Source organism: Eptesicus fuscus, chromosome 4, assembly GCF_027574615.1.
Source record: "Eptesicus fuscus isolate TK198812 chromosome 4, DD_ASM_mEF_20220401, whole genome shotgun sequence".
NCBI lineage: Eukaryota > Metazoa > Chordata > Mammalia > Chiroptera > Vespertilionidae > Eptesicus > Eptesicus fuscus.
The window spans coordinates 4,091,138-4,113,108 of NC_072476.1; the positions used below are offsets into that span (position 1 = coordinate 4,091,138).

The following is a 21,971-nucleotide window of genomic DNA, read 5'->3' on the forward strand; positions in this document are numbered from 1 at the left end:
GGTGTTTATTTGTATCACGAAAGGTTTGGTTTGTTTCTTTAAATAGCCAGCCCTACTGCTTTTCTTTAAAGTGTTTTAGTTAATGGGAAATTTGATCTGCGCAGCTTCTCAGAAGCACATCGTGTAAAGGAAGTGCCTGCACCAGAAGCTCAGTGTCTTTCCCAAGTCTGTTCCCAGCTTCTCTGCAGCGTGTGCTGGGGTGGAGTCAGGTCACTGGGCCACTGATGTCACCTGTGGGGGCTGGTTTCTCTCTGCAGCTACCGGCTACCGGGGCGGCTGCCTGGTCAGTGGGTGTGCGGCCACCCCTGTCCATGGTGTTGGAAGGTGGACGGCCATCCAGGGATTCATCTACCGTGAAGTTGGTCGGGCTTCTTCCTTTTCTATGGCTAATGCCATTCATTTTCTCATTCATTCACTCACCAAACACTTATTTACCACATATCAGTTATGTACCAAGAGTGTGGTAGACCCCGGGTAGCTAGAGACGAGCCCCTTCCCTCCCTCACAGAGAGTAAGGATGAATAAAATCATAGTTGATATTTTGTGAAGAAAGGTTTAGACTAAAGCAACTTCTGATAAATGAGGGTACGTTTGTGGGCGCGTAACAACTTTCATAAGTAGTTCTGTGCCAAGGAAGAAATGAAAACCATAATAGACCACTTAGAAACTTAAAACATTCCTAACCAGTAAATAATACAAGGAATACAAATAAAAGAGGTAGGGAAAATGTAATAAGCAGGAGAAATAAAAATAAAAGTAGCAATTAATAAAGTAGGAAAAAACCCAGTAGCACTGAAAAATACATACCTGATTTGCTTCTTTAAAATGATAGGATAATAAAATAGACAACAAAGGAGACAGACCTGGGAGAAAATAGAGAGACTAACAATATAATGGAAGACACTACGGACAGTTTCCAAGGAAAAATATAAATTCCAAAAGCTAGTTTGAGAGACAGTGATGGACAGGTGGAGCTGGCGGAGGCTCAGAACGGGCGGGACTTCCTGCTGTTGTCACCTCTATCCCATGATGCTCAGAAAGTACTAGGTGTAAAATGTGGCAAAGGTAAAAAAGAGACATTCCTATCAGAAAGGAAAAAAATATTATGCGGAATACTATGATTCTCTACCTGGAAAATTCAAAGGAAATAGGGCTCAGAAAAACGAGTTTAAAATATGCTTACAAAATAAACATACAGTACTGCCAACTCGTTGCTTTCCTATTTGTAAACAATAACCAGTTAGAAAACAAAGTGGGAAAATGTTAGCAATCACAATAGCAAAAAGGAGGATCCCTCAGGTAACACTAAAGAAGTGTGCGGCACCCGCCGAGGAAATGAAAGACTTTATTAGGAGATGTAAAATAATATTTTAACCAGGAGACACCCGATTCCTGATAGAAGGACTTGTTGTAAAAGTGTCAGTTATCTTCAGTGTAATTTCTAAAGTAAGACAATTTCAGTCAAAGTTCCAATAAATTTTGGGGGGTGGGGAGACTGACTGAATACAATTCCAGTAGAAATTCCATTGGTATTTTAACAAGCTTGATCATCTGATTCCAGAGTTCATTCGGAACAGTAAACATAGGAAATGTTGAAAATAAGGATAACGAGGGAGGATCGCTCTGCCCGGATTAATACATTACAGAGCCACTATAATTAGAACTTACATTGCTGTATTACTGGACAGACCAGGGGAATAGAGCAGAAGCCCAGAGGCAGACTCCCGTGTGCAGAATTACTTAGCATCTAGTTAAGCTAGCATTTGAAATCAGTGAGGAAGGGATGAATTATTCAATAAAAGATGCTGGGACAACTGATTACCCTTTGGAAAAATACGGCAAGTTAGATTCCCATGCCACATCAGATACCAAGGAATTCCAGAGGATTAAAGAGCTTGAAATGCAAGTGATGCCATATAAAAGTAAAAAACAAACACACACCCCAGAGAGATATTAATGTGAACCTGGGGCGGATAGGGCTCTTTGGAAATGCAGTTGATAGTTTTCTTTGTCCAGTTTTACCTTTTAGTGATCTGCAAGTTGCACATAATCTTTCTATTCTTATTCTCAATTGTTGACACACATATTCAAGCTTGTAATGTCCCATGTGGCCTTTCTTAGTACCCGTGATCTCCTGGGGAGGAAGACAGGGGTCTCACATATTCCAGAGCCCTTCCGCCCAGCCCCGCAGGACCCAGCCCCCTCCTCTCTCCTAGAGCTTTCTGTTCTCTCACCACCATTTCTTACACCTCCTTTATTCACCTAAAACACACACACACACACACACACACACACACACACACACACACACACACACTCTCTCTAATACTTCTTTTGTAGGAAGTAAAAATTCTAAGTTCTTGTGCTCTGGAAATGTCTTTCTTTTGTACTTTTACTTTAATGTTTTGTAGGTTCAAAATGGATTTTCCTTAACCTTTGAAGATATTGCTTGCTCTGTCATATTCAAGAATTCACAATTGCTAATGAGAAATCTGATGATAAAACCATTTTTGTTTCCTTGTTGGCAACCTTTCTCCTTCACTCTTTCTGCCTGATATCAGTAATAATAATTGCTTCACATCATCAGAATGAGTTTTTCCTGACATTGTCTCATAATTTTTGAACCAGTTGTTGCCTTTAATTAGGATCAAAAGCCCACATATTGCATTTAGTTTATATGTTTCTTAAATCTCTTTGAATATTTAAGTTTCTCCTCTCTCACACTTTTTTTCCTCTTGCAGTTTTGTTTTTAATTTTATAGCTCTTTTATGTATTTATTTTTGACTTTAGATAATTTTTAAAAAATATTTATTGTTGAGACTATTAGTTGTCCCTTTTCATTTCCTCCCCCCCCTCCCCCCTCCCCCCCCGCCCCCCTCGCCCCTCGGTTCCTGACCCACCCCAGGTCTTCATCTTCCTATTGTCTGTGTCCATAGGTATTGCACTTATGCGTATAAGATCTTTGGTTAATCTCTTCTCATCCCCCTGCTCCCCTTCCCTCTGAGATTTGTCAGTCTGTTCCATGTTTCCATGCCTCTGATTCTATTTTATTCATCAGTTTATTTTGTTCACTAGATTTCTTATTGGTTTATTTTGATTTTTAGATTTAATTGTTGACAGTTATGTATTTATTGCCATTTTATTGTTCATATTTTTGTTGTTCTGCTTCCTTCTTCTTCCTCTTCTTAAAGAAAACCTTTCAACATTTCATCTAATACTGGTTGGGGGTGATGAACTTTAGCTTTTTCTTGTCCACGAAACTCTTTATCTGACCTTCAATTCTAAATGATAGCTTTGTTGGGTGAAGTAATCTTGGTTGTAGGTCCTTGCTGTTCATCACTTTGAATATTTCTTGCCATTCCCTTCTGACCTGCAAAGTTTCTTTGAATATTTCTTGCCATTCCCTTCTGACCTGCAAAGTTTCTGTTGAGAAATCAGCTGACAGTCATATGGGCACTTCCTTGTAGGTAACTAACTGCTTTTCTCTTGCTGCTTTTAAGATTCTTTCTTTGTCCTTAATACTTGGCATTTTAATTATGATGTGTCTTGGTGTGGTCCTCTTTGGGTTCCTCTTGTTTGGGGCTCTCCATGCATCCTAGACTTGTAAGTCTATTTCTCTCACCACGTAGGGGACATTTTCTGTCATTATTTCTTCACATAAGTTTTTACTATCTTGCTCTCTGTCTTCTCCTTCTGGCACCCCCATAATGTAAATGTTGGAACACATGAAGTTGACCCAGAAGCTCCTTACACTATCTTCATATTTTGGATTCTTTTTTCTTTTTGCTCTTCTGATTGGGTGTTTTTTGCTTCCTCATATTCCAAGTCATTGATTTGATTCTTGGAATCCTCTACTCTACTGTCAAATCCCAATAAATTATTCTTTATTTCAGTTAGTGTATGCTTAATTTCTGACTGGCCTTTTTAAAATATCTTTGTCATTCTCGTTAAGATCTTTGAAAGTCTCACTAAGTCCCTGGAAGCTCTCTTTGATTTCCTTGAAGCTCTCATTAAGATTCTTGAGTAACCTTATAACCCAGTGATGGCGAACCTATGACACGCGTGTCAGCACTGACATGCGTAGCCATTTCCGCTGAGGCGGCCGCATGTCGAGGATGAAACATTTGCTGCTCCTGAGGATGAAACATTTGCGAAATAATGTTTTTTCCTCAAATTGACACATTACCCGAGTTATGCTCAGTTTTTTGGCGAAGTTTGACACACCAAGCTCAAAAGGTTGCCCATCACTGTTATAACCATTGTTTTGAACTCTGTATCGAGTAGTTTGCTTGCTTCCATTTCTTTTAATTGTAACACTAGAGGCCCAGTGCATGAGATTTGTGCACTGGGGGTGGGGGTGGGGTCCCTCAGCCCGGCCTGTACTCTCTCACTGGGACCCCTTGGGGATGTCCGCCTACCGGCTTAGGTGGGGCGATCCGGCCTAAGCTGGCAGTCAGACATCACTCTTGCAGTCCGGGGTTCTCGTAGTCTGGGACCCTTTGGTCCTTACTGTCTGCCTGTAGTGAAGGTGGGAGAGGCTCCTACTACCACTGCTGCGCTCACCACCCAGAAGCCGGGCTTGCTGCTCCTTAGCACTGCTTCTGGCTGAGTGGCGCTCCCCCTGTGGAAACGCACTGACCACCAGGGGGCAGCTCCTGCCTTGAGCGTCTGCACCCTGGTGGTCAGTGCACGTCATTGCAACCAGTCGTTCTGCCGTTCGGTCGATTTGCATATTGGCCTTTTATGGTATACTAGTGACCCGGTGCATGAAATTCATGCACATTAAAAGGGAATTAATTAGAGGAACTATTTTAATATTGCTATTTGCCCTTTCTCTATAATAGATGTGTTAGAGATGAAAGAAAATTAGTAAAATATATATGAAAATCTTCCTCCTGTCAGAGTCTGGGTGCAGCCATCTTGTGTTACGGGATCCCTGCCTCTGCTGTGGGCGTAGCCATCTTTGTTATGGTGTGATGGTCAATTTGCATATTCCCTCTTTATTAGATAGGATGATGTTTCGTTGTCTCTGCATTTTGGCTGCTGCCCTGTGTTTGTTTCTGTGTATTAGGTAGAGCTGTTAATGTCTTCTGGAATTGCTAGAGTGGCCTTGTGTAGTAGGTGTCCTGTAGGGCCCAGTGGATCAGCCTCCCCAGTCACCTGAGCTGGACATTCTAGGTGCACCCCTTTGTGAGCTGTGTGCACAGTCTTGTTGTAGTCGAGCCTTGATTGCTATGGGTGTCACTGGGAATTGGAGGAATTGACCTGCTGTGCAGGAGATACCCCTAGGGAGCAAGACGTGCTTCAGTGGAGCTTTGGTGTTCACTGAGTCTGCCCCTTGAGTGTGTTGCTGTGGATGTGTAGAGTTGTAATCTCATATGGTCTGAAGCTGTCCACCGGGTGCATTGGCTATAGGGCCTCCCGGGAGATGCAAAGTCATCCACTGCCTGGGACCACCCAGCAGAAGCTACAAAGAGATCTGCAGATGTCTGCTACTTGTATTGGGCTAGCAAGTGCCCAGGTGAGAGCCAGCTGTGAAGCAAGACAGGCTAATGCTAGTGCTGGGTTTTAGGCCTCTTATTGATAGGTTTGGGGCATGCTGACTCCAGCTGCTGCTTGTTTGAGTTAGTTTTAGGAAAGTCTGAAGCCTGAGCCAGCACAGGTCATTTATATGGAAAAGCTGCTGCAAGCAGCTTGGATGGGGCTGCAAATTGGATGGGGCGAGGTTTCAGGGAATCACCAGAGGGGGCCAGCAGTATGGGCCACACTGAGGGAAACTCAGATATGGCTGCCAGTCAGCTCTGTGACAGGAGAGGTCTCAGCATAGGAACAATGGCCCCTGCAAGCACCCCTGTCGGGGAGAAAGCCATCAATGAGTTCCTGCCCCAATGCCAGACAACTCAGTTCCTCCAGGAATGTCCATTGATCCTCAAAAGCCACCACCCAGTTCAGGAACTCAGAGGGAGTAGGATTGTGTAAGTTTGTGCTCAGTTCCTTTAAGAGGAACTGTCTGGGACTCTAGCAGTCTCTGTGTCACTCAGCCAAAGTCCCTGCTGTTCTGTGTTTTTTTTTAGAAAATATTTTTATTGTTGATAGTGTTACAGATATCTTATTTCCCCCCTTTCTCCACCTCCTCCAAGTCTCTCCCTTTATCCCCTCCCCTCCCCAGACTTTACCGTCTTATTGCCTGTGTCTATGGGCTGTGCATATAAGTATAAGTTCTATGCATAGAAGTTCTTTGGCTTATCTCTTTTTGTCACCCAACCCCACATTGAGGTATATCAGTCTGTTCCATGCTCCCCACTGGTTTTTACAGCCCGAAGGTACGGGAACTTCTCTTCCCAGCTTTGGAACCCTGGGCTGAGGGTCTGTTGTTGGGCTGGGACGCCTTGCTCCTAATGGGAGGCCTTTGCCATCACAATATCCCTCCTGATTGAAAACATGCCACACGTGGGTGTGGGACCAGCCTGTTCCCCGCCTCCACCCCTCCTATCAGTCTTGATGTGCTTTCTTCTCTAGTTGTAGCACTTCCATTCAGCCAGATTTCAGGTGGTTCTGAATGATGGTTGTTCTGTATTTTAGTTGTAATTTTTATGTGGTTGTGGGAGGTGGCAAGTACTGGCATTTACCTACGCCGCCATCTTGGCTCTCTTTGGTCGGGGCCTAAATAATTTTTTATTTTTCAATTACAGTTGACATACAATATTATATTAGTTTCAGGTGTACAACCAATGGTTAGACATTACATAACTTACTAAGTCGTCATCCAGATAAATTTCACACCCATCTGACACCATACATAGTTATTACAACACTATTGACTCTATTCCCTGTGCTGTACTTTACATCCCTGTGACTATTCTGTAACTACCAGTTTGTAATTCTTAATCCCTTCCCCGTTTACACCCATTCCCCAACCCCCTCCCCTCTGGCAACCTTCAGTACACCTGAAAATAATACAAAATAATATTGAATGCAAAATTCTTATTGAAAAATAGAATGAACTAGAAAAGAAAGATGCTCTTCCTTTAACATGGGACCTGTCCTCTAGGAACCCACAGTCTAGAGTTTGTTTAAGGTGATTTGAATAACAAAACTACAAAGGGAGATATGAATAAAAAAGTCTGTGTTATTTTGTATACATTCTCTGACTTCCTCTTTGCCCAAGTGATACAATCCCCAAATAGTAGAACCATGCACTGATGCATTTAACTCAAACAAACTCAAATACAGAATATGTGTGTATGTATTTGGTTGCAAATCACTAATGTGGTAGTGTAAACATCGCAGGTATTCCTCCCACTCTTCCACCTGCTGGGCATTGCTCCGGGGTGAGATGGGGCGGGGTCTGCCTCTCCAGCTCCTTCTGTTTCCACATGCCCTTCCTCCTACCTGCCTCTCTCTCTGTGTCATTCTAGTGTTTATGTATAGGTGCTTCTTGTGCGTTATGAACCTGACCCATGCCAGCAGCTTCTCATGGTGCCCGATCTAAGGAACAGCGTTCCGTTCCCAAACCTGGCAACGTAACTGAAGCTCAGGGGGTGTAATGTTGAGTATATGTGATCTTTTGGACCAAGTTACTTTAGAAACTTAACTAGTTTGCAAGACCTAACATTGGTCTACCCAGTTTGACTTCAGCTAGGATAGGGGCAGAAGCCAAGGCATTGTTACTTTGCCATAGAGCCTTTACTTGCCGTGAAGTCAGGTTTTAACCATCTCTCTCTCCCTCTCCTCTCTTCCTCCCACTCTCCTTCTCCCCGCCTCCTCCCTTTATTTTCTCTTTTGCAGTCTGCTGTTTTGTTGTGCACAAGCGGTGCCATGAATTTGTCACGTTCTCCTGCCCCGGCGCCGACAAGGGTCCAGCCTCTGATGTAAGTAATGGGCACCGGTCAATCACAATGGGGTGTGATTGTACAGGAAACCAGCTAGTTCTCCTACTATGATGTTGCTAAATGTCTTTGCCATTTTTTTATTAAATTTATTGGGGTGACATTGGTTAACAAGATTATGTAAAAGTTTCATAAACGTCTTCTCGTCTTGACAGCTGGCGCATGGAGAGTGGTGGGCGGGACCGAGCTGTTCCCACCGCCGTGGAAAGGTGGTAGGCATAGGACCTTCCATGCATGTCCTTGATGGCTCTTCGCTAGGGAAATGTGGATATCAGGGCCCAGGAACTAGGAGGACATGCCTTTGTCCCGTTACTGTGCACCCCCCAGTATGACTACTACGGGTGAGGCCAGGGATGCTTCTAGGTAAAACAGGGAAATACTTTTTGCTTTAATCATTATGAATTTATTTGAACGTGGATTGGGAAAATGTATCTAGTAGTGGTTTTGCCTTTGTAATAGGGATGCAAAATTTCCTACCTAAGTCAAGGTAAACCAAAGATGCACTGATTTAAGGAACATGTTCAGTGAATGATGGTGTGGATACTATAAGGTTATGTACGGCAGAACCCTTGGTATGAGGTTTTTTGTTGTTGTTGTTTGCTAATCCTCACCCGAGGATAATTTTCCATTGATTTTTAGAGAGTGGAAGAGAGAGGGAAAGACAGAGAGAAACATCGATGTAAGAGAAACACATCGATTGGTTGCCTCCTGTATGAGCCCTGACCAGGGCCTGGGCCGGGGACGAGCCTGCAACCCAGGTACATGCCCTTCACTGGAATCGAACCGGGGACCCTTTGGTCCACAGGCTGACACTCTATCCACTGAGCCAAACCGGCTAGGGCCGGTATGAGTTTATGTAAATCTGGGTACCTTGTTGATTGCCTCCCGGCAGCCAGGTGTGGCCCTCACTCTCGGGCACAGGCATCTGTCATGCTAGAAGCTGAGACGCCTGGCAGCTTGCTTTCCCACGGGCGCCTGTGGCTAGTGAATGAGCATGTGACCGAACTCTGCTCAGTGGGGTGTGGAGCGGAAGCTGGATAGGCTTCTAGGCAAGACTGTCCTTTCTGATAAGAGAAGACATCTCTTTCCCGTCCTGCTTGTGGTTGTGATAGGCCCTTTGGGATGGCGAGGGAGGCGTGGCTGACATGCTGAGCAGGGCAGAGAGGAAGGAACCCGAGTCACTGTGACATTGATAAGCTAATGAGCCAACCCCGAGTTCCTTATGCCAGACTGTGTATGTGCGATAAGACGCTCAGCACGAGGACTTGTGAAGTCTTGAACTTTCCCAGGAGGACTTCCCACCATGTACAGCCTCCCACCGCCCAGGAATGAATTGCGTTCAGGGTACCCACTGGGCAGCTGTCACCCTAGTTCTCTTATTTGTCCTGTTTTGGTTCACCCTCCTGGAATTCTCTACATGGATTTTGTCCATTATTGGTCCTATTCTTACCCACTTAGACCTGACAGCTGCCTTCAGAGTGGTGGCTACCTTATGGCATTGGATTTCTTTGACTCTTAGTAACCTCTTACAAATAGTCACTTACCACCACGTCCCTGCAAATCAGAGGCATTTCTGTTGCCACAGCAACATGAACACTCGAGAGCTCATGCTGCAGTTGCTCTGCCTGGAAACTGGTACTTGGGGTTAAGAACTCCAAGCATCATGGAGCCACCAGTCCTTACCAGCCTGTCTGCAGAGACAAAGGTGGGACAATTGTCAAGTTCCCTCAGATCACGCTCCCTGGCACTTCTAGTGCAATTGCTCTCTCATCCCCAGGAAAACAGGCAGGGAAGTTTGGGGGATAGCCTGGCCCCATTCTGCTGCTCTGAACGTTCATGCAGATGGAGGCTGGGTACTCGGGAGCAGCCAAGGGATGGTGTTTCCACAGCCTGTCTATGCAGGTGGGAAAAGTTGCGTTACAGTTGGAGTACACGAAAGAGTTCACTCTTGTATTATTAATTAACGAGGGGACCAGTGCACAAATTCGTGCACCTTGAAAGGAACTGTGGACCACAAGGCTCCGGTGGGCACAGAGGCGGGTCTTGGTCCATCCTCTGCGCCCCCTCCCAGCCCCTCCCACCGTGGCCCCCGGTGCCCTGTCTGCGGGCAGCCCCATTCCTGCTGCCGCCACTTCCATGTACTGATGGCTCCAGCCCCACTCGCACCCGCTGACATCAGGGCTGGCTCCGGGAACCAGCAGCAGTTGTGAGCTCTAGGTAGGACCAAGGCGTGTGGGAGCAAAGAATTTTCAGTAACTACTAGAGGCTCGCCCCATGACAGCGACTGGCGCCCCGCCTTGGTCTGGCGCCACACCTGCTCCACCATCCTGCCGCGGCCAACGCCTGCCATGCCCCACATGCGCCCCCTGGTGGTCAGTGCATGTCATAGTGACCGGTTGTTTGGCTGTTTGGTCTATTTGCATATTAGGGTCATATATATATATATATGTATTATTTTCCATACAAACAACTGTAAACCTACTTTTTCCAACTCCTGTTTTGTTGACATGTTCTGTTGCCTAAGACAGACACTTAGCTCAAACTGGCTTATGTGAAAGGGGAAATTCTTTGTCCCCGAAACTGAAAAGCCCAGGGGTAGGCTGGCTTTAGACACCTGGATCCGGGTGCAGATGTGAGGGCCTCAGGACCCTCTTTCTCCATGTCTTGGCTCGGCCCTCCTGTCTTGGTTTCAGCCTCAGGAGCCTGTTTCTCCCAGGGACCGTGATGGCTGCAGCGCCCCTCCTCTTATGTATCCTCATGGCTACAGCTCCCGGGAGAAGAGCTGAAGTCTCATTGGACCGTGGGTCACATGCAGCCAGAAGGATGGCTGTGCTGATTGGCCAGATCTGTCATGTGTCTGCTCCTGGAAAGGAGGGCCCTGTGCCTATCCCATAATTTGAGAGTAAAGGAGAGGTGGTCTCTCAGAAGAAAACTAGGGAAGAAATATTGAGAACTGGTTAGAAATCACACACCATGGAGCCAGCATTCGCAGGCTCAAATATGTGTGACCTTTGTGCCTTAGATTCCTCTGCTGAAGATGGATAAAATAAGGGCCCCTACCGTATAGCATTTATGAGCATCCCATGTGTAAATATCAGTAATAGCACCGAGGACAGCCTGGTACCTGGCAAGAGCTGTGTGTGGAGGAGGTGATGACAGCAGGCAGCAAGGAAATGGTCCATGGCGTAGCGGGAAGGGTGAGCAGGTTCTCTGCTGGCACCTGGCAGTGCTTCCTGGCAGTGTGCGGCCCCATGGGGGTAGGCATCCCTCTTTGTATGCACGGCGCGGCACAGCCACCCATCACCTTGGCATGGGGAGAGCAGGAAGCATCCTGCAGCTTCCATGCGTGGGATTTGGCAGCCTACCTGGGATGATCCCATCTCTGGGCACAGTTCCAAGAAGGTTGGTTGGCACCAAGGATGATGAATTGGTCCAGACAGCTGAATTGGTTTGATTCTCAGTTCATTGACCTTTCTTTGTCCATGGTCGGAGGCATGATTAAAGATCTGTCCACACCTGCTCACCAACCTGGCCAGGCTCTCTTTGGCTGCCCCTGAGGCTCACGCAGGTTTGGAGGAGCGCCCTCCTCCTGCGTGACCTTGGAGACCTGGTGTGGCAAGCTTGTGGAGCAGTAAAGCACAGTCTCCATCCATGGAAAAGGAACGTGCTGGGCTCTACCCTTGACCTCTGCTCTTCCAAGCCCAGCCTGAGCTAAGGAACATGCTGGATCTTAGAACCTTGTCTTCTACAGATAGGTCCAAGGCACGGAACATTAGTCCGCCTGAGGAACTTTACGGACCAAGCACTGTCCCAGTGAGCCCAGCTACTGACCCAGTTGGTCAGTGCCAATGGGAATCGACATAGATGGGCACCCCCATTGGAGGACCTCCATGACAGAGTCCTGGCTGGTACTTCTGGTCACCTGCCAATACCCTCCTGGTTCCTGGTCTCTTCCCTGTCTGGGAGCTCTCAATCCCGCTGTCTCTTGGACCATTTCAAGCAGCGTGTATGGACATTACAGTTACCCATAATTTATAATGCCCATCACTTACAATGCTGTCCACATACACAGCCTCCGGAGAGATCTTCTCAGAACAAGAGAGAGAGGAGTTGTCTCTGAAGGCTGGGACTAGGGTGAGTCAAATGAGGTCCTTGCCCTGGGCACGGAATTTAGTCTCACCTGTGTTGGTGGCTCTTTGGTGGCTGGATGATCTAGGATGGCTCGGCTCACAGGACTGGCAGTGAGCAAGTTGTTGGCCTGGGGGCTGTGGTTCTCCATGTGGCCTGCGTGCTCCAGCTGGCTCGCTCTGGCTTGTTCACGGGGTGGTTCCAAGAAGAGCTAGGAAGCCTGCCCCAACGCACAGTGCTTTTCAGCCGGTGCATCGTGTTTGCTAGTGTCCCGCTGGATGGTGGAGAACCAGATTTCACTCTTCACGGGAGGGAAGGCTCTCTGGTAAACCTACTGCAGATCTTGTTACTCAAAAGGCCAGTGGGAGCAGAACCTCTGACGTCATGGAAGATGCGCAGGTTTTGGTGCCGTTCAGAAGGTCCTACATGGCCTTGTGAAGAGACTGATGAGCCACATCCACAATAGTGTCTGGCACACGGAGGGCACTCCATGAGTGGTTTCTCACTCACTGTCACTACCCGGAGGAGAATCTCCCGACTCAGGAAGGGCTAGAGGCCCCTCTGACCTGCCGAGGAGGAGGAGTTGATGATAATGTTTATGGAGTGGGGGCTCTGTGCCAGGTGGGACAAAAGGATTCTTTAGGTTTATAAAAGATGCTTTATTCAATATTTTATGGTTTTAGAAGTAATTCCTTATGACATATAATCAAGGTGCTGGATAAAATCCATTGTTGATGCCCTGCGCCCTGCTGGCACCATCACTAACTCGGCAGTTCCCGGCGGTGGGCACGCACGGGGATGCACCCTTTTGCTTCTTGATCAGGCCCATCTTCATGGAGAAGTATTTAAAAAGGACAAATGGTGCTCCATGTTGAAGATTTAATAAAAGGAAAATGGAAGGAGGCTTAGGAAGGATATGTTATATTTATATATTTAAAAGGGTATGTAGATAAATGCTAATGTGTTTGAAGATCTGGTAGAAATGAATGATTTTCCAGGAAATTTTAAATTGCCACTTTTGTCTGAAGAAGAAATTGAAAACCAGAATCGGGGAATAATCAAGAGAGAAATGAGAACATTGCCCGAGAAATGTTTTTCCTCCCAAGGCCCCAGTCTAATAGGCTTCATGGGGAAATGACTTTAAACTTTAGAGGAATGAAGGATTTCTGTTTGCTTTAAACCGTATGGGATCACAGAGAAAAAGTAAAGCTTCACGAGTTTTTTAATTGAAAGCGAGAGCATCCAACTCTGATGAGGAGTAGAAACAGAGATTAGTTCGTGGGAAGGATGCTGGGGATGGGAGAAGAGCTTCTGGGACGTGGGCTTCCGCCCTGGAACGGAGGCTCCAGTGCTGGCAAGGTGCTTTCTCACCTTGTGTAACAGACAATCCCAAAATGCAGTCGCTAAAAACCAGCAGCCACTTACTATTTCTCATGGGTCTGTGTGCTGCTTGGGGGACTCCTCTGACCTGGCCTGGGTAGCTGATCTCTGCCAGGCTCTCAGTGTCGTGGTCAGCTAGTGACTTGGCTGGTGCGGGACCGCTAACTGGGATCTGGTACCAATTCCAGCGGGTGAGGGAGGGTTTCCTCAGCACCAAGCAATTCTCAGACACCTCTGGGTGCCCTGTGATTCAATTCAGTTCTGACACTGCCTACCTGGAGACAGCATCAGCCCCACAGGTTAGGGCTCAGGCCCTTCACCCCTTCAGACACCCATCGCAAACCCAGGTTGTTACCTGTGCTTCTGACTACCCAGCTACAAATCAAAGGTTCCAACGACCCCCTCCAAACAGGCTATCAGTTCCAAGTCCACGGTATCACCTTTACTTCTGATGGACTGGCTTTAAATCAGAGGTTCCCATGACGCCCTCCTTGAATTCAATTAATTTGCTAGAGCAGCTCACAGAACCCAGGAAACCAATTTGCTTACCAGATTAGCAGTTTATTATGAAAGAACACAACTCAGGAACAGCCCGATGGGAGAGCTGCAAGGTATATGGGAAGGGGCACTGAGTTTCCGTGTTCTCTGCCGGTGCCACTATCCCCGCATCTCCACGTGCTCACCAGAGCCCGTCCTCTTGGGTTTTATGGAGATTTCATCACATCAGCACAATTGATGTAAATTTTTGGCTATGGGCGATTGAACTCAGTCTTTAACCCTCTCCCCTCCCGGAAGTCAGGAGTTGGGACTGAAAGTTCCAACCCTGAAATCACATGGTTCCTCTGGCAACCAGCCCCCATCCAGGTGTCCTTTCTAAAAGTCACCTCATTAACATAACAGAAGACACCTTTATCCCTGTCTTCACAGGAAATCCCTAGGGTTTTAGGAGCTGTGGGCCAGAAATGGGATGAAATCCTATTTCTTAATTCTTATTATTGATCACAGTATCACAGTCTCCTGAACAGCCTCAGTGGCATGACTGACGGCTGGCAGGCTGGTGGCACTTCGGTTCTCCTGTAGGCCACCGGAAGCTTGTCCGCATAATGGTCTCAGAGTCCCAAGCACAGTAAGAGAGGGAAATCCCCAAAGTCCAGGTGTTTTGAAGCCTTTATTTGTGTGTCACTGGTTATGGCCAGACAAGATTCACCTCTGGTTTCCCAACACCATGCCCATACCTCTATAACTCGTCTTCCATGAAAACTTCCTTTTTTTCTTTAAAAATCTTTATTGTTGAGAGTATTACAGATGTCCCTCTCCCCCCCCCCATTGTTCTCCTCCACCCAGTTCCTGACCCACCCCAGGCATTCATCACCCTATTTTCTGTGTCCATAGGTATTGCATATATGCATATAAGATATTTAGTTAATCTCTTCTCGCCCCCTTGCCTCCCTTCCTTCTGAGATTCATCAGTCTGTTCCATGTTTCCATGCCTCTGATTCTATTTTATTCATCAGTTTATTTTGTTCACTAGATTCCTTGTTGGTTTATTTTGATTTTTAGATTTAATTGTTGATAGCTGTGTATTAATTGGCATTTTATTGTTCATATTTTTCTTCTTCTTCTTCCTCTTCTTAAAGAATGCCCTTCAACATTTCTTGTAATACTGGTTTGGTGGTGATGAACTCCTTTAGCTTTTTCTTGTCTGTGAAGTTCTTTATCTGACCTTCAATTATAAATGATAGCTTCGTTGGGTGAAGTAATATTGGTTGTAGGTCCTTGCTGTTCATCACTTTGAATATTTCTTGCCACTCTCTTCTGGCCTGTAAAATTTCTGTTGAGAAATCAGCTGAGTCATATGGGCCCTCTCTTGTAGGTAATTAACTGCTTTTCTCTTGCTGCTTTTAAGATTCTTTCTTTGTCTTTAACCCTTGACATTTTAATTATGATGTGTCTTGGTGTAGGCCTCTTTGGGTTCCTCTTGTTTGGGGCTCTCCATGCATCCTAGACTTGTAAGTCTATTTCTTTCACCAGGTAGGGGACATTTTCTGTCATTATTTCTTCACATAGGTTTTCAATATCTTGCTCTCTCTCTTCTCCTTCTGGCACTCCCATAATGCAAACGTTGGGATGCTTAAAGTTGACTCAGAGGCTCCTTACACTATCTTTGTATTTTGGATTCTTTTTTCATTTTGCTCTTTTGATTGGGTGTTTTTTGCTTCCTCATACTCCAAGTCATTGATTTGATTCTTGGAATCCTTTACTGTCGAATCTAAAGAATAAATTATTCTTTATTTCAGTTAGTGTATGCTTAATTTCTGACTGGTCTTTTTTTATGTCTTTGAAATTCTCACTAAGATCCTTGAAAGTCTCACTAAGTCCCTTGAAGCTCTCTTTGAGTCTCTTGAAGCTCTCATTAAGATCCTTGAGTATCCTTATAACCATTGTTTTGAACTCTGTATCCAGTAGTTTGTTTGCTTCCATTTCTTTTATTTGTAACATGTTTCTTTGTCTCTGCATTTTGGCTGCTTCCCTGTGTTTGTTTCTGTGTATTAGGTAGAGCTGTTATGTCTTCTGGAATTGGTAGAGTGGTCTTGTGTAGTAGGTATCCTGTAGGCCTAGTGGGTCAGCCTCCCTAGTCACCTGAGCTGGGCACTCTAGGTGTGCCCCTGTTTGGGCTGTGTGCACAGTCTTGTTGTAGTTGAGCCTTGATTGCTGTTGGCATCACTGGGAATTGGAGGAATTGACCTCCAAGCAAATTGACTGTGAGGATCAGCTGCATCTACAACGGAAGAGCTGCTGTGCAGGAGACACCCCTGTGGATCAGGACTCACATCAGTAGGGCTTTGGTGCTCACTGAGTCTGCCCCTTGAGTGTGTTGATTGTGGATGTGTAGAGTTATAATCTGGTATGGTTTGAAGCTGTCCCCCAGGTGCATTGGCTCTGGGGCCTCCCAGGAGGTGCAAAGTCAGCGACTGCCTGGGGCTACCCAGCAGGAGCTACAAAGAGATCTGCAGATGGCTGCTACCTGTATTGGGCTAGGAAGTGCCCAGGTGAGATCCAGCTGTGAAGCAAGACAGGCTGGTGCTAGTGCTGGGTCTTGGGCCTCTTAGTGATAGGGTTGGGGTACGCTGATGCCACTTGCTGCTAGTTTGAGAGATTTTAGGAAATTCTGAAGCCTGAGCGAGGGCAGGCCATTCATATGGAAAAGCCGCTGCAAATTGGATGGGGCAGGGTCTCAGGGAATCACCAGAGGAAGTGAACAGTGTGGGCCATACTGATGGAAGCTCAGACACATCTGGCAGTCAGCTCTGCAATGGGGGAGGTCCCAGCACAGGAATCATTATTCCTGTGAGCATCCCTGTCTGGGAAAAAGCTGCCCCTAAGTTCCTGCCCCAATGCCAGACAGTCCAGTTTCTCTCCATGTGTCCCTGGATTCCCCAAAAGCTACTGCCTGGCCCTGGAGATCAGAGGGAGTGGGACGCGTAAGTTCATGCTTGGAACCTTTAAGAGGAACACCTGGGACTCCAGCAGTCTCCATGTCACTCAGCCACAATCCCCACTGGTTTTAAAGCCCAAAGTTACGCTGACTTCTCTTTTCAGCTCTGGAACCCTGGTCTTGGATTCTGATATGGGGACCCTCTGCTTCTCATGGGAGGCCTTAGAGATATCCCACGAGATTAAAAAATGCCACACATGTTGGACCAGCCCCTCCTACCAGTCTCAATGTGCTTTCTTCTTTACTTCTCTAGCTGTAGGGTTTCCTTTCAGCTAGAGTTCAGGTGGTTCTGAATGATGGTTGTTCTGTATTTTAGTTGTAATATTGATGTGGTTGTGGGAGGTGGCGAGTACTGGCATTTACCTGTGCCGCCATCTTGGTTCTCCTCCGAAAACTCTCTCAGACTCTTTTAATTTGAGTGTACCTTCTGTTTCCTGCCAGGACTCGGACTGACTAGTCCTTGCCTCATTTGCTTCTACTGTAGACAGGGCATGTCTGCAGATATGTCTGTCAACCTGGTTATGATTGACCTGTTGGAAAGATAAAAGCCCTAATGGTAGAAGTGGCTGTCTTACTCTGTGAGTTCAGAATCAGTCTCAGGCAAGGCTTCTCATTGGTTGGTCCTCTTCTGTTAGGAGAATGCACTTTCATAATTTGTCAGGCCTGGATCCTGAGGCCTAGCTCAGAGAGCAGTGCATGTGAGAAGAGGGGTGGGAAACTTGGATGAGCTGATAAAATCAATAGCTACCACAGTTTATTATTATAACTAACCAGCATAGCCTAATAAAGTTGGCATAAAAAAGTAAACTATAGTAGACTCTGTGTCTAGATCAGCGATTTTTCAACCCTTTGCATTTCATGGCACATAAACTAATTACTAAAGTTCTGCTCACACCAAAAAATATATATTTTTTTGCCAAACTGACAAAGACAATAGGTATAATTTTGATTCATTGTCAGTGGATGGCTCTTGTGTTGGCTGTTGTCATTTTTTATTTGACTATCTAAGGGAAAAGAGATCAGTGCCCCCGACTAAATAGTAAATAGTCAAGTATTGCAGGTTTTAAAAATTCTTGCAGCACACCAGCTGAAAATTGCTGGTCTAGATGTACAATCCTAAATAAAATATTTAATACTATTTAATTCTTGGCATAGATATATTGGTTCAAATAGACTTTATTTTTTTATCTCTAATAACTCAGAGATAAAAGTAACAAAGAAAATTTTGATCAATATAACAAAATATAGGAATAAAGATCAAAATAAGCCAGCAAGGAACTATAAGATCTGGAAAGTATAGATTGCGATGGCAGAAGTGATAGTCGAGTGTCCATTACCTCACGATGGAAATGAGGTGACGTTCTCTTCCCGCAGGCAATGGCCATCAGATTGGACGGACAATGTATAATTCCAGGCAAAGTCTAAGAGAAATTTAGGACATGGGTTAAAATAAAAGGGGCAAAGATATACCACAAGACACACATAAATATAAAACATGGTCTTAGTAATAATATAAAAAGAAATGGGACTCAAACCAAAGAATAAACAGGAGGAAGGGGAGGGAAATTCATTCTAAAATATTACTGGTGAGTGTGTACATTAGTATAATCTTTCTGAAGAGAAAATTACCAATGGGTCTCAAAAGCCTTAATGACCTTTTTGAGCAAAGAATTACTCAATCTAATCCCTTTTGACCTAAGAATCACAATTCTAGGACTGTTTGCTGGGGAATTATTTAAGGGTGTGTGCACTTATTAGCTAAAGTGGCGATCACCACCTCAGCAGTCACACTAACAACACTCTGGAAACGACCCGAGGCTGCCTGCCAGGTTATGTAAGTCAGTGCACCCGCGTGGCAGGACGCTGCGCAGCGGTTACACATCCCGATGTCGGGCTGAAGGAGACGTCTAGATCTTGGTTGAGGTGGTATCTATGCAGGTGTCCACATCTCCCCAGACTCATGAGACAGCTGGACCACACTGGCAGTTTTCCCCCTTGGTGTGGCTTGGTTGCCTGCGCCAGAAACCACCTCGGCTTCACTCAGGTAGGAAGGCGTGTGTTGGGAAGGGTCTGGGGAACTCCAGAGAACTGGAGGAAAGCGAGAATCGCCACACCAGCCGTGTCTGATTTGGGTTCTTACGTTGCGTTGGTTCTGAATTAAAATTCAAGAAGGAGAGAGATGGCCTGGCGGACCTCATGTTCTTAAGGTGTTCCCTCCAAGACTAAGCACGCTGGGGAGGGGCGTTGGATCGGCGAAGGGTAATGGAGGCACTCCTACCAAAGAGGAAGCGGAGACGTGGAACAGGTCAATGCAGCACATGTCCACTGCGATTTCGAAAGCTACTTGCAGAATGCCGACAGCTGAAGCTTTGGATGACTAGGGTAGCCCGCTAACCTCTGACCGCCCTTGAAGACACAGACCAGGGCCGGGAATCTGAAGTCCGTCATGTAACTGTGATGGGCAGCCGAGTTTGGAAATCAGCGTCAGGGAACATTATATAGGGGTTGGGTGTGAATTCCAGGTTTGCCACCAACTAGCTGAGTCATCATGGACCAGTTACCTGCCCTCTCTGCCTCAGTTCCTCCTGCGTGAAAATAGGATGAGCCAGCGCCCTCGTAGGGGATCAGGTGAGGGTGCCGGGAGCTGGTCCACAGGAAGGCCTTGTGCTCTGCCTGCACAGGGCTGCTGAGTTACTTCATTACCACCCGTGGTCCTTGACCTCTGGAGGAGGCTGCCAGGACCCGCCTCGTCTCCGGCACAGCGTGCAGCCATCCTCTTGCCACAGAACGGAAAGACAGGCGGCTCCCGTGGCTGGTGGGTTGGGAGAGTATAATGAAACGATGGTAAGGCGATAAATGCACTTCCTGACTGTGAAGCGAATTCCCGTGGTTCTGCTCCCATTCGCCATGTGCCGGCGATGGCCTGTGCAGGGCAGCACCGCTGCTTCTCCACAGCCTTTGTCCCCGCGGTCACAGACGCAGAGCTTCCCCTGGGGGAAGAAGGAGCAAACGCGTGATGTGCAGCGTGGGACGGAAACCGACCGTCCCTCCTAGCAGGCAGGGCTGCGGGGCTCTCGGGGTGGAGGTGTCCTGTCCTGTGAATTGTTTTGGCGTCTCCTAGTTGGGGGTGGGACCAGCCTCAGAGCCTGAACGGGCAGTTTCCCAGCAGACCTCAGCCTGTGGAGCCTGCAGATTTGGGGGAAACAGAGAATCGAAGGGCAGAGGACCCTGCGGAGAGGCAGCCGGGGGGTGTGGAAGGCGCTGGTCCCACCAGAAGGCCTCACTTCCAGGCGTCCTCTGTCTCTGACTTTCCATTCCCGGAGCTCCCCCACCTCTACTGGTTTGGATTCTGGGGTTTTCAAGTTTTTGTTTTTTTCTTAACAATAACATCCAAGAGCCAGCATTCATAGATATAATTCTGTTAAGCACTTTACAATAATACTCTATTCTTCATTACACTGTGTGAGTAAGTACCATTGTTATCATACCCAGTTTACAGGCTAGGAAACCGAGGCACTCAGAGACTGAGTTCCCCAAGATCACATGACCAGTGAGTGGCAGAGCCGGGATTCAGACCTCGGCGGCCTGGCCCCAGGCCACGTTCTTACCCCGTACCCCAGACGCGTAACCTCAGCCCTGTGCACCTGCACACCTAACTGAAGGAGCCCCCCTTTCCTCTGAGAACTGCCTTTCCAGGGATGCACCCCAGCAGCTCTGGGACCCCACAGCCTTGGCCCGATGCGCATGGACTCCAGCCCCAATCTTGAATGGCCCCACTCCCTCTCCTAGGAATTTGGAATTTGGATTTAAAGATTCTGGTTTTAGTCTGGGCTGGCCACATGGTTTTGGAAAACTTGTACAGGAGAAGTGCCCATCCTGATAAATTCTCACACAGTGAACCTGGTTCTACAACCAGAACCCAAGGCCTTCTGTGCTGCCTCCCAGGCCCTAGCCCAGCCTGGCCTTCGAGGTCAGCAACAGGTTACCTGCTTTCCTTCCCACTGAACTGCTCAGTTTTATTTTATTTGAAAGAACATAGAACATGAGCTCTACCCGCCTCTCCTAAGAGCAGTGCAGTGTCGTTGGCTGTAGACACGATGCTGTACAGTAGATCTAGAACTTACTCATCAACCTTAACTGAAACTTTATGCCCGTTGCCTAGTAACCGCCCATTCCCTTCTCCCCCCGACCCCTGGCACCCACCCTTCCACTCTGATTCTGTGAGTTTGACGATGTTAGATCCTCATAGAAGGGCGTCAGGCGGTCTTCTGTGTCTGGCTTATTTCACTTAGCACAGTGTCCTCTAGGTCCATCCATGTTGGCCCATGTTGCAGAACTGCCTTCTTTTTAAAGCTTGAACAGTATTCTGTTGTGTGCATCCACCATTTTCTGTAGCACGTGCCTGCCGATGGCCGTTTAGGTTGTTCCCACCCGGCTGCTCTGCCTTACGTAATGGTGCTGCAGTGCTAGAATCTCCCTGAGATCCCGATGTCAACGTTTGCATAAATACCCGGAAGCAGGATTGCTGGGTTATATGGCAGCTCCATGTTTTAGTTTTTGAGGGGCCTCCAAATGGGTGAGGGACTCGAATAGACATTTCTCCAAAGAAGACATGCGCATAGTCCTCAGGTACCCGAAACAGCGTCATGTCGCCAGGCATCAGGACATGGGGGTCAATCCACAATGAGGCCTCACCCACACCTGCTAGGGTGACATTTAAACACAAACCCGGAAGACAAGTGTTGGCGCTGGCGGAGGAACGGGAACCCTCGCCCGCTGGCGGGAGTGGGGGTGGTCAGCCCCTGTGGGAGCAGTGTGCTTGCTGCCTTTGAACTCTCTTCGAAGGGGATTATATGGTTGGCCTTCTCCTGTGATTGGCTGCTTCCCCAATATTTTGTGTGTGGCCACATGACTTGGAAGTGATGGCAGCATCCCACTTTTCTGGGTGGTCAACTCAGAGCCGCGGGCCAGCAGGTGAATGGATTAGCCCAGCGTGTGCTGAAGGGAGTGTCCGTCTGGTGCGCGTGCACCCTGTCCCAAAGGGGCAGCCGCCTGCTCGGCTCCCTTGGTTTTATTCC

General features: G+C 47.0%; 1 protein-coding gene across 4 annotated transcripts in view; it reads left to right on the forward strand.

The window, feature by feature from the left end:
• The window catches only part of PRKCB (protein kinase C beta), a 305,124-nt gene that overhangs the window by 140,780 nt on the left and 142,373 nt on the right, over positions 1 to 21,971 (forward strand). For all 4 annotated transcript variants that reach the window (XM_008152760.3, XM_008152759.3, XM_054714439.1 and 1 more), the window contains one exon: positions 7,789 to 7,871. In XM_008152760.3, the coding sequence (XP_008150982.1) occupies positions 7,789 to 7,871 (83 nt within the window). The remainder of the gene's footprint in view (positions 1 to 7,788; positions 7,872 to 21,971) is intronic.